This window comes from Erithacus rubecula (genome assembly GCF_903797595.1).
Source record: "Erithacus rubecula genome assembly, chromosome: 16".
NCBI lineage: Eukaryota > Metazoa > Chordata > Aves > Passeriformes > Muscicapidae > Erithacus > Erithacus rubecula.
Window position 1 is genome coordinate 5,010,269 of NC_136668.1, and position 16,707 is coordinate 5,026,975.

Consider the following 16,707-nt stretch of genomic DNA (forward strand, 5'->3'; position numbering starts at 1 on the left):
TCAAGTGCCAAATGTCTCTGCTTTTGTTTTGGCTTTTCTGTATGTGTTGTTTTGTGACTTTTTTTCCCCTCTGAAATGTTAAAAATAAATGAAAAAGAAGAAAAAAAGCAAGCATGTTTACAGTTCTTATTCCTCACAGATTGCAGAACACCTGTGGGTGCCTTAAAGCAGCTGTTTCTTGTGGTTACCTACCTTTCTTCTTTAAAATACAGAAAGAAAAAAAAAACCCAAAAACCAGAAACCACAACAAGGCTAAATGTCAAATCTAAATGAAGGCAAGAAACCTTTTCTCTAGGTCACCAGCTCCTCTGGCCAAGTACATTTATTCTCTCTTAGGACCATAATCTCTTTGAAAAAGCAATGATTTAGCCAATACTTGTGCCAGTGCTGTGACCTCTTCTCCTGCAGGTGCAAACAGCTACCACAGTGAAAGGCTTGGCTGCTTTCTGCATGTTTTATCATCTTCTGCTGCAGTTTGTTCTTTTGGTGGCAGAGGTGGCACAAGAAATCCCTTCTGAAATGCTTTGGTGGTTTAAGCAAAGCTTCTGGCCTGGGCACATTCTGCTGGGTGGGTTGGGCAGAGGGAACCTGGGCTGAGAGGGGACAGGGACAAGGAAAAGCTCTTCAAGTGTCCCAGCTAAATTCACCCTTACCATTCCTTCACCTCCTTTGCCATGTAGAGAAAAGCAAGATATTTTGTTCCAATTTTTGCTTATTAGCAAATCTGAGTTTTTTTGAATTTTTTTATTTGAGAAGATTTAATTTCCAGCAAAAAAATTTGTCATGAGGATTTTTCAGGACTAGCACAGACCTGGGCATAGTGTGCCACGAGAGAAAGACATACATACTAATACCAACTGAAAATAATTAGTACCCCAGTGGGTAGGTGTTTGTGCTTTTACTGTATTTCTTCCTTTTTACACTAGTTTCATTTTGTAGTTTTTGTATGCTAACGATGCATATATTAAAGTCTATATGCCACAGTAAGGGTGTCCTAATTAAGCACACTGTAAGAAACTCTATGGTCTATTGAACAAGAAGAGATTTAGACAGTTTTCAAGAGCTCCAAGAGCTGAGTTTGGATAAACTGGTCATCTTGAGGGGTGGTGAAGAAGCTCATCCAGTCACGTTCTGGGTGCACAAGAGCAGCCGATCCCCAAAGTGTGCTCAGACACAGCCACACAGGAATGTCAGGGTTGGGAGAGACCTCTGGAGAGACCTTGTCCACCTTCAGAGCAGGGCCTTGGATTATTGCTAACCAGGGGCAATAAAATCAGTTGCTGCTGCTTGTGAACACATTGTTAAAGGGTAATGTACAGCTCTGTAATGCATTAACGCTGAATAGGAATAATCTCCTCTCTGGAACTCTCCTGCATGCTTCTGTCTTAATTGCAAGCCCTCCTGCAGGAAGAATAGAAATAATTAAAGCTGGTTTGAGTCTACTTTTCTTCTGTTGCATAACAGAAACAAATATTGTTCTGTCAGTTCTGTGTTGTTACCAGAGTTCATTAAAAAATCAAAAGATGACAGTGCTTTTGTTTTATCATTATTTTTTCAAGTCTTTGATGATACAATAATTCAGATAGAATTCAATAATCTTACAGCATTTAATTTTTTTCTCCCCACCCATTCAGGTCAATTATTTTAGTTTCTAGAGGATGCATCATGTGAGCCTTCCTTTTCTTCTCGATCTGTGCTGCATCGTTCTTCAAGGATAAGTCAGGGAAAGTAGAATAAAACAAAATGTAGTGGCAACATTGCTTACTCTTTTGTCATCCTTTGCTGTTAGGTGAGAGCGACTGGCCCCAAAGAGAAGAGTGGCTGTTGTGGCACCCGTGTCTGGGAGCAATGGACATAAAGGACAGGAGGCACCGCTCGCTGACGCGGGGCCGCTGCGGGAAGCAGTGCCGCTACACCAGCTCCTCGCTGGACAGCGAGGACTGCAGGGTGCCCACCCAGAAATCCTACAGCTCCAGTGAGACACTGAAGGCCTATGACCACGACACCAGGATGCACTATGGAAATCGAGTGTCTGACCTGGTGCACAGGGAGTCGGACGAGTTTCCAAGACAAGGTATGTTTAAAGCCAGAGCTGGTTTATGGTAATCCTCGGTGGACGGTCTGTTCCTTGTTAAAGCATCTCACTGCTACAAGGAGCTGTAATGAAAGAGCTCTAAGAGAATGGGTGTTATCTTACCATTATTTCCACTGCTTTGTGCTAAATTAGTGCTTTTCTTAGAGTTCTGGTACATTTGAAATCCACAATTTGTAAATGAGGTAAACGAAGATTCAGTGATCAGAACATCTGATAGACACAAGTGCCATGACCCTTAACCAGAGGATGTCTTTTGCATAGATCTTGGGGTTAGCCCATGTCCTAACTTGGTATCCTGTTTCCTAGGTTAATTTTGGAAATGATAACAGCATTTTCACCTAAATGTGTTTCTCTTTAACACAGAATCTGTACTGAAAAGACAACTAAAACACTATTATGGTAAAAACCCATATGGCCAACATACATTAATTATTCATCAGGTGCCCTGGAATTCCTTTCCTGTTCTTGAATGCTGTGTAACTGAACTGTGGGAATGGGAGTGCTAGTTCCTCTGACTTCGTTTTGTCACTGCTCACCCTTGATCTCATAAAAATGGAAAGGAGGAAACCCATGTAATTCCTTTTGTAATTGACTGTAATTGAGCGTTCCAGGCTACAGCTAATATTTAAAATAACCTGCCTGTATGAACTTGTAAGGTAGGGGAAATAATCTCTTATTTTATAAAATGGCCCTTGCTGTGTCCAGTGGATTAACGAATTAAGAATGTAAATGCTTTTACTTGAAAAACCTGTAAATGTGCACTGTACACAAGTAGCTTTATTCTCATTTGGGTATTTGCTTGTCTCAAGAACTTGTAAGCTTCTGTGCTGAAATCATTAGTGAACATTGCTTCATAGGAGCTGTGTTTAAACATCTGGGTTACTTGTCCAAATAGCCAGGTTGAATTGACATTCAATCAACAATTAGATATGGCATTTGAATTAAAAGCCTTGGTTTAGTGTCAGTTGAAGAATCAGATATGGTTCATGCCATCTAAGATGCTGTCAGGCTTCATGGATAAAGGTATAGGTTCTGTGCCACTCTCAGTGAAAGGTAAATCCTCTGGTACATAATTTCAATGCAGAAACTCTTCTGGTTTGTTTATGTGCTTGTTAACAGCATGTGATAGTTCTCTGCTGCACGTTTCTAATGTTCTGGCTCAGGGAATGGGAAGGTACCACACTTGTGGAAGTCGTTGAGTGGAAGGTCATTTCTTATACCTGTCACATCCTGTTTAAAACATTCTGACAGCAGTCAATGTCTGTCTTCACCTTTAAATCAAACTATCTAATAATTGGTGTCGTTAATTAAGCCCTTGTCTAATCCCTTGTTTCTCTCACATTTGTCTACAGACATGTGGGAGTGTTTGCATTGTGCTTGGTCTGTCAAACAGCCAGTTCTGTTTTCTGGGATAATCTCTGTTCTTGGAGGGTCTTTCTTTGCTTAGAGGTGTTTACCTAAGATAAAGCATCAAAGTGCACCTGGAACATCTGAGCTGCTGGAGCCATTTTCACTGCAGTTTGTTCTACTTTGCTGTACAGGAGTCATCTAAATATTACTTCTCCTTATCAGGATGATTGATGCTTCAGCTCAAGTGCCTCATTTTAGTTTGCAGGTCATTATTCAGCATTTCATAATGGTCTTTTTCTCTTGATTACTGATTTGACAACTGTTCATCCTCCCCCTGCTCTTAATGTGTTCTCTCTGCCCTCTTTACGAAGGGGAATGCAAATTGTTGGTAACTGAATTGAAACACTCTGCTTTTTTTTTTTTTTTTTATTATTGTTATTTTTTTCCCCCACTAGTTGTTGTGTCTAAATAAATAGTGTTTATTTTAGAGAGCCAAAGTAATTTTTTGTTAGATAATGAGTAGCAACTCCTTAATTTCCTGCTTTTGTTCAGTTTAGAAAGCAATTTTTAGAAAATAAGTCTGTATGATGACTCTTGGCATTTGAAAGCTGGGTGTCTGTCTGTCTGATTGTACAGTTTTACTGACGCAAAATTTGAGATAATGTGACAGGTAGATCTAGATTAAGATTTGGTAGCTGTGTTCACTTTCTATATTAACACTGGATGGATAAAAAATGTGGTTCATATAGTAGGAAGTTCTGTTCATTACATCTGCATGCAGCATCCAGCTGCAGACATCTAGGAATTTATACATTTAAATTTATTCTAGCTTTGAGTGGGCATTATGATGGGATTAAACTCTGTGGGAAATAAACATGCTTAAATAAATAGTCTCTAGAGATTTTTTTTGTTCCTGCATTAGAAAAAAAACTTGACATTTTTAAAGGAATTGCGGATATTTTCCTCAATATTTTGTCTTCTCTATTAGAAAAGATAATTTCGACTTATTGCAAAATATTTGGCTTTTCCACCATGGCACTGGAGCTGCTCACAGCTGTTTGCAGCTGCTGCCTGTTGTACATTACTGGGTTTGGAAAAATCTGTTAAGAAAAAGTTGCACTCATTCTGGTTTTGTTTATCATGGTTTGTCCTTAAAATGCCAATGACAGAAATTCAGCTCAGAAGTCTGAAACAGTTCTTGCTGGGTTCTTTTAGTATTTTCCTGAGGGAATAAGGCTGTTCAGACTTAAAAGAAGGTTTTAGCTATTCACAGTGACTGATGGGCTGATACTTTGAGGCCACAGCTGCTCTTGCAGGTTCTCAGGCTGACCAGCCTTTCTCTCACTGCTCATATTCCCAATAACACCAAGATGAGATCTTTGATCATCTTGTCATTAAACCTGAGTCATCCTCAACTGTACCATCAAAATTAATGTATCCCTTCCAAATCCAACTGAGTTTTTGCAATTACAGTTTTAATACTTCTCTCCAGGACCTGTGACCTTTTGGAAATGAAATGTTTTGATACATAGATTTGGATTAAAGACGTTAAATAAAAATTTTTTCTTGTATTGTGCCTAGAGTGAGAGCACATTCTTGGTTTTCCTTAGTTGTGGAAGGTTTCTGAGTGGCATTCTGCAACCTGTTTGCTGATTTTTATTATACCTGTACAGTTACATAATCAAAGAAAATGTGGGGTAGAGGCAAGGTGGCAGATTCCTTAACATGGAATCAGACATAGGGTGGCTTGTGTGGCCTCAAGGCAACTTTCCTCTTCTGGCCAGTACATGTGGAACCTCCCCTTCTCCTGAATCAAGGCTTACTTTGGTTTTAATGGTGACCTGAAAGAAACGTGATCCCAGTGTAAAATATTTATTGGGGTGAGGTAACTGCCTTTAATTTCTCCTGCTTAGAAAGCACAGTCTTATTGAGAAATAAAAATTGTAATTTGTGTACCTTATTTAAAGAAGGTAAGATGCTGAATAAAACCTCCCTCCCTTACCCTCTCCCTCCCCAAATCATAAAAAATGATAAGGTTTTTATTAAGTAATTTAAAAACATGAAAGCACTTTTTAGCTGTGCTTTCGTCTGTGTTGAAGTTGTTAATAGTGGAGCAATGTGGCAGCATTACTAGACTAGCAGATAAATAAAAGTACAAACCTTTAGAGCAGCCTTCTGTCAGCATGCTTTTAAGAAAGGAAAAGGTAAAAAAAGTCGTACCCAAACCTAACATTGCTCCTCTGATTTTTACTCTATTATCAGTCAAGTGCCCTTTAGGGCTGTAATAGCAAGATGATTTGGTAAACATGAATTAAACCAAAACTTTGTGTATGTTAGGTCTGAATCACAATAAACACCAGAAGAAAATACATTTAAAGTGGACGTTCAGGAAGACATCATGGGATTGACTTTCAATCTTTGGGATACTTTCTTTTAAATATGCACAAATTGTTTTCTCTTGGGTTTTTGTTTGTGGTTTTGGTTTTTATTTTGTTTTTTTTGTTTTGGTTTGGAGATTCAGTTTTATTCATGTGCTTGTTTGGTTTTTGTATTTTTTTTTCTTCTGAGCAGCAAGCTCTCTGGTTTGCAAATGGCAGTTTAAATCAGTTGTGCTAAACTCTTCCTTTTCACTTCCTTACATTCCCCTTCCATCCTATTTCCTTGGCATTTCACAATTTTGTGTGCTCATCCATTGTGAGTTCCTCTGCGTGGTTGGGTGCTCAGATATCCAGGAGTGACCACTGAGAGTCTGAGTGTCTGACCTGCACTCACTGAACAAAGGTTCATCTTCATCTCACCTGCTGGACCAGCTGAGCAGCTGTGATGCTGATGAGAGCTCCAGTAATAATTAATAACACCAGTGCTGGCAAACACAGCACTATTCTAATATTAATATGTATTTGTAGAATAAACAACAGCTAGATATAATATGAGAATTCTCTGTATACACAGTTTCTCTCAGGGAATAACTTTTTATTCTTGGCAGTTTCCCACAACTGATCATTATTAAAAATCAGCATCTGTTTAGAGTTTAAATTAGACTCAGAATGCAGGGATTTCTGATGCAAATATATAAGTATATATAGAGTTATGCTCCTTTTTTTTCTTTTTTTCTCCTTTATTTGGCTTTCAAAAAGAACTTCTATTTTTACTGCTTCTTTACTGGATTCCTCATTAGTTAAACTAGGTTCTATTTTTTTGAAACCATTTGCAAAGTTACATGCACATTGTGTAAGCCACCTATAATAGGGTAACTTCTAAAAACCAGATATTATCAACATGTAGTAAGCACACACAGAATAAAAGGAAAAATTTAAAAACCTCAGGTCTACCCTAAATAAGCATAGTAACCATTTTCATACAAATTCCTTTTCAGAAAAACTTCAAAATTAATAGGAAATGCTTTCTGTACTTCATAGTTTCAAATTTCTAACAAGCAAAAAGATCTTGTGGTTCAATGAAAGCCATGTTTGCTCATTTTATAGTGCTGGTGCCTGTCTGAATGTTGGACAAAACCTTTTTTGTATTTTTTTCCCCTCATCTCTTTACTCTGCTATGTAATAGAATTTTAAGGGTTTGGATACTGAAAATAATAATTTTTGATCCTATAAACCCTTCTCCATTTTCTCATACACACATGAGTACACACTCTTTAAGATACTTGTTTACACACATCTGGGGATGCTCTTTCTCATGTTAAAATCTACTGCAAAGAGAAATAATGTACTTCATGGACATGAAATAATAGTTTTATTCTTAAAAAATGATACTTTAAATGAAAATAAATTTTTATTAATTCTGATAATGAAAATGGCTAACACTGAGCAAATCTTGCAAATTTGTTCCACTTTATATGCCATGTCTTCAAAAGGATCTACAGTTCAATTGATATTTTTTAGGATCTGGTTTTCAGCAAGAAATGTTTGAAAGGGAGGCTGATTACTTGTGAGTGTTCTCAAACTGATGGAGATACTTAGATTCTTTTCTGATACACCTATTAACATTGAAATGTCAGATTTAAAAAGCTTTGACATTTGATCTGCATTTGAATTGGGCATCTCTCTGCCTGCATCCTAGCCGTGTTCCAGAAAATGAGTTTTTACATGTAGTCCTGAATTTGCTTTAGTGAATATCATTTTCTTTCTGTGAATTTGGAAACCCCTCTAAAGCTTGTTTTCTAGTAAAGAGCAATTAGGCCATTTTCCTTCTTCTCCTCTTTTCTCATAATATCAGAAAAAAAGGAGTATTTAAATAAAACAGAGTTCAGCAAATATTTAAAGTACAGCAGCATTTATTTTGGATTATATGTTGTTGAACTCTCCAATACCGCATGTTTTCAAGGTCTGCATCTTCAGAAAAATAAGGAAAGGATTAGATATTTGTATTTTAATGGAGTGTGTGGAAGATGGGTTAAGATCAGCAGGTATTCACTGCTCCAATGCTCAATCCAGTTCTCAGCTCAAATGCATTGGGATCAGGTTTTAGGTGTGTTTTTGTTTACTCTGTAATTGTCTTTTCTGCTTTATTTTTTCCCCGTGTTCTTTTGAAATATCTTACTATTGGGGACTCAGTTCTAGACTCAGTGGACTGCTGGTTGATCCGTGGTGATGATTGCTCTGTTTATATTTCCTCTGTCCTCCATGTTTGTTCTCCTAATACCTCCAATGTATTATGTGATTTCTGGAATCTTTTAAAATATTGTGGCTGGACCCAAATGCACACACTTCACCTAGTAAGAAAGGGCATAAGGAAAGTTTCAGACAAATAAAAATACCTCCCAAAGCTCATTGTCTTCCTTAGAGAACTATGGGGATTTTGGAGTTAAATCCAAGTGCTATGGCAAATTCATTTAAAGTCTACAAATCAGTAGAAAAACAAAATTATAAGGAAGTATAATTGGGTAAGCAGGATCCAGTGTTTGTTCTGTTTGTTTTATATTATTTGTTTCTGGATTCAGTGTTCCAGGTCAGAGGATCTGCAGTTACCTTCCTTGGCCTGCTATCAGGTTGCTCATTAATTTTCGTCAGATTATTTCTGCACTGATCCCAGTAATCTTTCCTTGAATTAAGCATGTTCTGAAGTTCTGGAAACATCAGTAGACTGAAAATCCATGATTCCACTGATTGGTGGTGACTGTTAAAGTAGATGCCAGTTTCTCTCTGAGTTTCAGAAGCTGGCTTCAGTTTAACCATTAGGTCTGGTGATGCTCTTTTCTGTGTTATTGGAACACCCATAGTGCCCTGTGTTTTTCTGTACAGATTTAATTAGCTGCTGCAGTTAAGTCAGTTTTCTGTTCTGTGAACTGTCAATCTAAGTAGAGCTCTTCAAGCATCTGCTTGTATAATGTCATCTTCTGTCATGAATTTCAACTTGGTGGTGGTTTCTAAACATTTTCCTACCTTTTAGTTTGTCTCTAATGCAAACAAAATATGCCAGGCAGTGCCCTATATGGCCCAGTGATGTGGGTAAAGACAGGCTGAAGAGGCAATGACTTGTATAAAGGTGGTTCTTTCACACTATTTCATGTTTGTAAATCCAGCTTCAAAGTAGCCTTTGCTGGCAGCAGTCAGTTCCTGTTGGGGTGCTCATCCCTTAAGGTTCCAAAATGGTTTCTGAGTCTAGGTAGCTGATTAGACAAAATAGCATGCAGATATCTTCATATATTGCCTTTTTTTTTTTTTTTTCCATATGAGTGCTTAGCTGGAAGTGACTACAGTGAGTGCAAGAGTACATGTCTGTGAATGTAGACCATATTGGAAACAGAGATTTACTGTCCCAAAGTGTAATGCTTACTCAGCCATCTGATGAGATTTGAGCACTAAACAGTTTGAGAGGGATGCACAAAGCTGTTTTATTACAAGATGCTGTTATGAATTGTAGCAGCTTTCCTTATGCTATGCTGCTGTTGCCAAACAAGTTGCATGAATGTAAGCAGTTTTATTTGTAATTACTTGCTTACACTTCCTTAGAATAGTTGGGTTATAGCTGTTTGTGATTCCTGCTCCTCCACTGGCAGCAATCTCTACATCCTGTTTAAATCAGAATGAAAAGATATCTTTTTAAAGCTGTTTGGGGAAAAGCCTTTCTGAGGAATGCTGCTGCTAATATGGGTAGTGGAGTGGGGCTCAGATGTTTGTGTTGAAATGGATGCAGAAAGCTCAAAAAAACAGTTGGCTGTTTCTTCATAATGCAGTGAAAAGTAAAGAGATCTCATTTTAGCTGAATTTGAGCAAGTCCAGAAAATAGAGAAATAAATCCCTCACCTAAAGAAATGCTATGGGAAATACAGTAGTTAAGACCTATACTTTTTCCTAAAGTTTAGTCAAAACCTGGATGTTAAAAACTGAATTTAACACCTGAAACTGTTTTTGACAGAGCAGTGAAGGCAGTTCCTGTTTCTTGCTTATCTGTAGGTACAATTGCTTTTGATGATGCTGCTGGACTCTGTTTTCCTTAAGACAGTCAAGTGTGTTCCTTATGGCAATCACTACTTTCACAAAGTAAGGTAGTTGTTTGAAGAAGATTGCAAGAGAAGAACAGTTTGAACAGCATTGAAATGTCTCTTCAGTGTAGTTTTGAAGGTCGAGTCTTGGCTTTCTGTTGATTGCCATACAAGATTCTTCCTCAGCTTAAAAAACCACTTTGCTTGGGAGAGCTTCCCAGTATGTATGTGTTTTATTCCTATCATTGCACTTCTGTCCATGGTCTGAGCCCAGGTATGCCTTGCTCATCTTTTAGCTACCTAGCTGCCACTCTCATATTCCTTCTTTCCTAATTGCCTCATTTATCCACTCCTGAGTTTGGAACCTTGGTAGTTGCTGTTTTCCCTGTTTCTTCTCTTGGCATGTTTTTCCAAAGTATTCAGGTATCACCTAAACCTTTAAGAAATTTTCTCATACAAGAGGATGGCACTGAGCACTGCAGCTGAGGGTTTTTGTTTTGCAGTTCCACCAGCACTTGTAGAATAGAAAGGAATGTCTTATGCTAAGGAAATTTGAGCAGCTGGGTGACATCAGCTGTATTTTTTCCACTATTCCATGTGAAAACCACAGAATAGCCTGTGGTCAGTTTTTACCTAGAAGTGAGCACGTTGTCTGCTGTCTGTGGAAACAAGTGGAAATTTTGATTATGAAATTGATATTCATAATCATATTTGATTATATGAAATGGTAAGGGCTAAGTTGCAGATGACTCAGTTCAGTACTGCTTTGCTTTTTCAAATAAATTAATCAACTCCATTTGTTTAAATGCTGAAGTAAAAATTATCAGTATTTTAGGTTTTGCTACTTAGGCCAGAGCAGTGTTAGTCAGATAATAGACCAAAAAAAAAAAAAAAAAAAAAAAAAAGATAAATTGCATAAATGTTATTCCTTCAAGGAAATAACCACTCTGTGCTAGCTGGTCTAGAACTCTATATTCACTTTTTAAAATTACTTCCAGTAGAGTACTGTGTTTTAAGGATGGCACTTTATGAGGTTATATTAAATATTATAAATATAATAATAATTTTTCACATTATGTAAATTGAGTACCAAAAAGCTTTTTATAGATGGTAATCAATTTGACTTCAGAGCAACATCTGATTTTCTTTTGTAGTTTTTCTGTCCCTGAGATAGGCATTTGAATGGTAATAAAGGAAAGTTAAAATTATACTTAGTCTACGGGGAAAATACTACCTTTGACTAAAATTATTTACAATATGCTAAAAGTTTACTACACAAAAAGTGACAATCTGGACTTTAATCTTGCTTAAGTATTTTTACCAAAGAGTTAGAGAGGTGGAAAGAGTAGTATTATTTATATAGTTTCTCTTTTTGGAGGGTTGGGGTATAGTTTCTAGTGTGTCTGCTAAACTTGATGCAAATATATTTTGACACTAATATTAAACTCACGACAGCAAATAAAATTTTGTGTATGACTAGGCAACTAAGTGTGTGTGCTCCTATTCAGATGGTTTCTAAATTCTTTCAAAAGTAGAACTCGTAAGGCATTATTACCAGTATGTGCTTCAAGCACTGAATTTATAAAGTAGATTGTTAATAATATGAAAATGATATATCACAGCTGTAATGCCATGTCTTCCAAAGTTAATGAATACTTACAATTTTCATAATGAAAAATTAAAATAAGGTTAAAGTGGTTTATAAGACTGCCTACAGATCCAGCAGAAGTCTAATTAGAAGAAAGAACATTAAATTTGAGGGACTTGGAAATATATATTACCTAATGTTATATATGGACTAAAATCCTGCACTTGTATTTAGGATTGCTCAAATGTGGACAATTCAACCAGAACACAGCACAGAAAACTGAAATGTTATTTGCTCTCTGAAATCACTGTGTACACAACAGATTGTGGGTTTAGATGTCTTCAGTACTTCAGTGATGTGAGTCTCTCTTGTTGACTCAGTGCAACAATCTCTCATCCGTGTTTGCCCGTTTCTTTACCATTTCTGAGGTGAAATGAACCTCTGTGCTTGTTTTTGCTCTTCCCAAGGCCTGATGCAGCTTTTGCAGCAGTGCCTGGGGCAGCTGCTGCTGCTCTAGCACACCAGGGCTGCTGGGGAGAGCCCACTGCCCACAGCTGCTGGGTGTGGAGAGGGGTGCTGCACAGCTGCCTTTGTGGTTATCAAATATATCAGCTTTGCTTTTTATGTTTATATGTCAGGTTTGTAATTCTTATAAGCTGTTATTGCATGACAGACTCCTCCATCTTAATTTTAGTCTCTTAAATTCATCTTCTTCCTTCATTTCTTTGACAGCATAACAACATTAGACCTTGATCCCAGTGTATCTATCCCACACAGGGTTTGCTGTGTGCTGTTTTTTGTGGCCATCACTACATGAGCAGAACAGTCCTTGTTAACAACATTCCTCTGAAGTATTGTTTTAGAGCAAATTTTTTGCTGATCTCTCTCTTTTCTCATTGGGTCTACAGCTTGTAAAAGCATAATGGAATAGAATTTATCTAGTTCTTCTCCAGTATCTCTTTTACTCCTGAGGATCTCAGTATCCATTTTAAGGAAATGTATCTGAAAAATTATTACAGAAGAGTGGCAATTTATCCTTTTAACCATACAGGCATGATATTTATAAAACAGAAACTTTGGCATTTTAAGACATGATGATGATCTGTAGAATAAAAAGGCAAAGGAAGAACTTGGAATAAATAGAATGACTTGACAGAATAAAGAAACATGAAATTATGAAGTAATTTTTACAGATGTAACATTGTCTTTAAAATATATAAATATACAAATGTTTTATTGTTTAATAGCATGGATTCAGTTGTTGAATCTAAAGTATTCATTTGCTCAGCTGTGGAATAGTGAAGAATAGTGATTTAATTTAGATTGAATTTTTTTTCCCTGAAAATTATGAATTTTCTTATTATATCATATCTTGAATTTTAATTTAATTTTAATTTAATTTTAATTTAATTTTAATTATTTTAATTATCCCAACATCAGGGTTTTTTTTTTATCCTGATAGCTTAAGCTATAGTTGGAGCAGGTGAAGTTGATAATCCTTTTCATAGAATGGTTTGAGTTGGAGGGGACATTAAAAATCAAATCTCAATCCAAGCCCCCTGCCAGGGGCAGGGACAACTTCCACCAGAGCAGGGTGCTCAGACTCCATCCAGCCTGGTCTTGGAAATGTCCATGGAAGGGAACTACAGCTTCTCTGGACATCCTTTCTATTCAGATAAAAAGAGGGAGTGGCCATTTCAGATAGTAGAGAAAATACAGTTCTTAGTGTACTTCTCAGGCATGAAAAAGGCTTGTTTACTTGCAAACAAATAAATGGCTCAAACTGATAGAGATTTACCTCAGACCCTCCTCAGGTGATGGAAATATTGTGCTGCAGGAGAGGAGTTATGGTCGCATATCAAAAAATGCTGTTACAGAAATGCACAGTAAATTTCCACAAATGATTAAATAAATTAAGCTCCTGGACACGTTTATGGCACTGTTTCCAGAACAGAAATTAAAATCTATGTCTCTGGAGGTTGTATGACTACTTAGCAAGGGAACAGACTCAAAGTTATTGGTAGCATCAGTGAATAACAAATATGCTTTTTTTAAAACAAGATGTATTGTACCTCATATGTTTACTGCATTATGTCCAGCAGTATAATTTACTTAATGCTCTGTAATATTCCTGGAGAAAAAAAATCTAAGTTGTTTGGCTGAAATTCACTTTGTTCATATGTAAGAAGATAACTAAAGTAAGTACTTGATTTATTGTTTATTTTTGCAAGAGAATGTCTAGCAGAGATGATGGCTCTCAAAGCCCTTTAGCACTCCAGCTTCCAAGACAGAGGGTGAAGTTGGGCTAAATCTCTGCACTAACATTACCTTTCTGCAGCCTTTTTCCTGAGGTGTGTTTCTGCAGCTCCAAGAAGAGTTTTGTGGTTTGGTTCTGCACTTGGTCTTTGGCAGCCACAAACTTCCCATGAAATAACCAAAGGAAATCTTCTAGCACAGCTAGAGGACGCACTGGACCCTGTTGCATAAAAGGGCAAACTGTGATTTCTTATCATTTAACTTCCTCCTGTTCCACTTAAAAACATTTTCATACAGACTATCTTGAATTTCTTATGACTCCAGGTTGTAAATTAACATACAGCATAATCTGAAATGCAGATGAGGGGAGAGAGGGCACTTGTGGAAAGTGGCTTCTTGTCTTACTGTCAAGGAGACTGTTATGCTCAAAGTTTTATATTTCTGCTGAAATCCATAGATATTTTTGGATATGCAGGTGGTAGAGTGTGTCTGTCAAATTTTCTATTTTTTTTTTTTTCTCTCAATGAATTCTTTGCAAGAATCTTGGCAAAATATTTTGAATGCATTTGTGTTTTTTTCCGTTTTTTCTCTCTATATTCGCTATTCAATTACATCTTTTTTTCTGATTTTTTTAATCTCAGTGGTCCTTTCTTAAAGACTTCTAGTCTGTGCAGAATGATACTGGTAAATAAAAACTTGTAAAATCACAGAAAAAAAAAAAAAAGTGTATCTAGTGAATTTCATAGAAGTGACAGTATCTTCTGTGGTGAAAAGGTAAATTTTCAGATACAAAGATTGGTGTGGAAGAGTTACCGAGATAAAGAGATGAACAAGGCTGGTTAGGAACAATGCTGAAAGAGGCTAAGAAAAAAAGGTGTCAGTGTGGGCTTTAGCATGCTAACTCTGACAGAAACAGCAAGAGGAGAAAACATTAACAAAACTTTTGGAACGAGCTCTTATCTAAATTAATACTGAGATATAAAAGACAGGGGTACCAAGGTACCTGAGTTTATTGGAGGCAGAGTGTGTGGTGCTTTATTCATTGCTCTTCTCAAGCTCAGGCCATGCTGACCACATCAGGCAGTGTTTGCACAGCCCTGGATGAATTTGGAATTGTGCTTGTGGGGTCATCCTTCCCCACCTAAATTTTCTTTTTTCCCCCCAGTCTGTATTTGTCATATGTGTGACTGAAATCCGAGAGACTGGAACTTGAAGTGCTGTGTTGATTAAGGGCATAGTGCCTATTTTAATTCTTTTTCCTTGCAATAATTAACCCTAAATAATTAATAGCCACGGTATATCTGAGTTCTCATTATAAAGTTGTCACTGTATCTTTTAGCATTTTCAATATGACATTATTAGTCCTTGATTACAATGATTTTGTGTCTGTTTGGCCACCAGTACTTCCCATGGATTGGAATTGTCTTCTCACTTTTCAGTTCTCCTGTGTTGAGGCTGTGTTAAAGCAAATGTCATTTTCCTAATGGGAAGTGAAATTTCACATCAGCAGGAAAGCACGTGCTAAACTTGGCTTTATTTCTTCCATTAGAATGTAATATTTTATTCTTCTAGATAATGTCATATATATACATATAGTTTTATGTATTTAATTACATTTTCTATTTCTTTTATATAGATTTTTTCTTACCTTCAGAAAGCAAATGTTGTTGTAGTTTCTGTCAATGAGCATTTATTTACTAAGAAAATAAATTTTACTTTCAGAGCTTTTCTATTAGAAAGGATGAAAAGCAAACTGATTATTATGAATTATAAAATTATTCAGCACTGAATACCAGTGGATAATCCAGGGCACTTTAAGATGCAATTCTTTTTTCATCTATTTAACAGGCCTCTAAATGATAATGAACTTGTCTTGATGTGCATATTAATTTGTGGTGAAAGGTGGTAAATGAGAAGTTACCCAAGATTTAAAGTCTAAGAAAAACAACTTGAAATGCCTCTACTTCATGTTTTATGTAGCTAAAAATGATAGAAAATGGAAGAAGACAGAAGTGATATGCTTAAGAATGAAAAATGTATAGATTTTAAGTAATTAATGGGGTTTTTTCCCTGAAGACTACAAAAACTAAGATTATATATGTCATTCTGATGTACCAAATCCTATTTAAATAATTGAGATGTTTGGATTTTGTTATTTTTTTCTCTTTCTCAAGTCACATATTACACCAGTGGGATAAATGATGTTGTTTCATTCCCATTTCACAGACAAAGTGCATGAGGAAAAAGATTAAGTGAGTTGCTTAGGGGCATGAATAACATTGTGAGCTGAAAAAGGCAAAAAAATCTTTGCACTTAGATTAGTAATCCATTTTTATTTATATTGGCTAATATTTCCGCTGTTGGTTTCTCCATTCACTTTCTGTTGTCTGTGTAGCATGTATTCTTAACTAATCAGAAATTATTTTGCAAACTTCCCTGATTAGTGAGACTTCAAGCCATCCATCAAAAGGGAGAGTTCCACTTCAGTTAATTCCATGTGTCTTGTTTTCATCTAATTTTCTGGTGTTTCTAGAAAATGCATATTGCTTTTATCCATCACAAAAACTGTAATAATAATTTAGAAAAATAAAGATTAGAGTGCTTTATTTGTTGTTGCAAAATAGAATTAAAAACATGAAGGTGAAGTCAAAGACATTCTTTTACTGGGTTTTATTAACATAGAAATTACTGCTGTTCAAGCAGCTTTATTAATAGAATTTATTTTATAAAGATGTCTGAAACTGCTGGATTGGGGAGAACAAAAGACAGTCAAAGAAACAGGAAAGGGAGGCATCAAGAGGGACAATAGTGGAGGCTCAGTGAGGGCTCTCACACCTTAGATATAAATGGGAGGAGAGGAGGAAATTGAGCTGAATTTGCACAAATTTTTATAAGTAAGTCATCTAACTCTGATTTTAAGTGTGAATAACATCTCATAAGTCAGTGATAACCATGTCTCTCACTTGGAATCAAGGT

At 36.5% G+C, this 16,707-nt stretch overlaps 1 protein-coding gene across 4 annotated transcripts in view; it reads left to right on the top strand.

Annotated features, from left to right (window-relative positions):
• Positions 1–1,795: 1,795 nt before the first annotated feature.
• Positions 1,796–16,707, top strand: part of TENM2 (teneurin transmembrane protein 2) — a gene marked incomplete at its 5' end in the record, with an annotated part of 475,212 nt that continues 460,300 nt past the window's right edge. For 2 of the 4 annotated variants that reach the window (XM_079319918.1, XM_079319917.1), the window contains one exon: positions 1,796–2,074. In XM_079319918.1, the coding sequence (XP_079176044.1) occupies positions 1,849–2,074 (226 nt within the window). The remainder of the gene's footprint in view (positions 2,075–16,707) is intronic. The other 2 variants (XM_079319915.1, XM_079319916.1) reach the window with 1 other exon arrangement.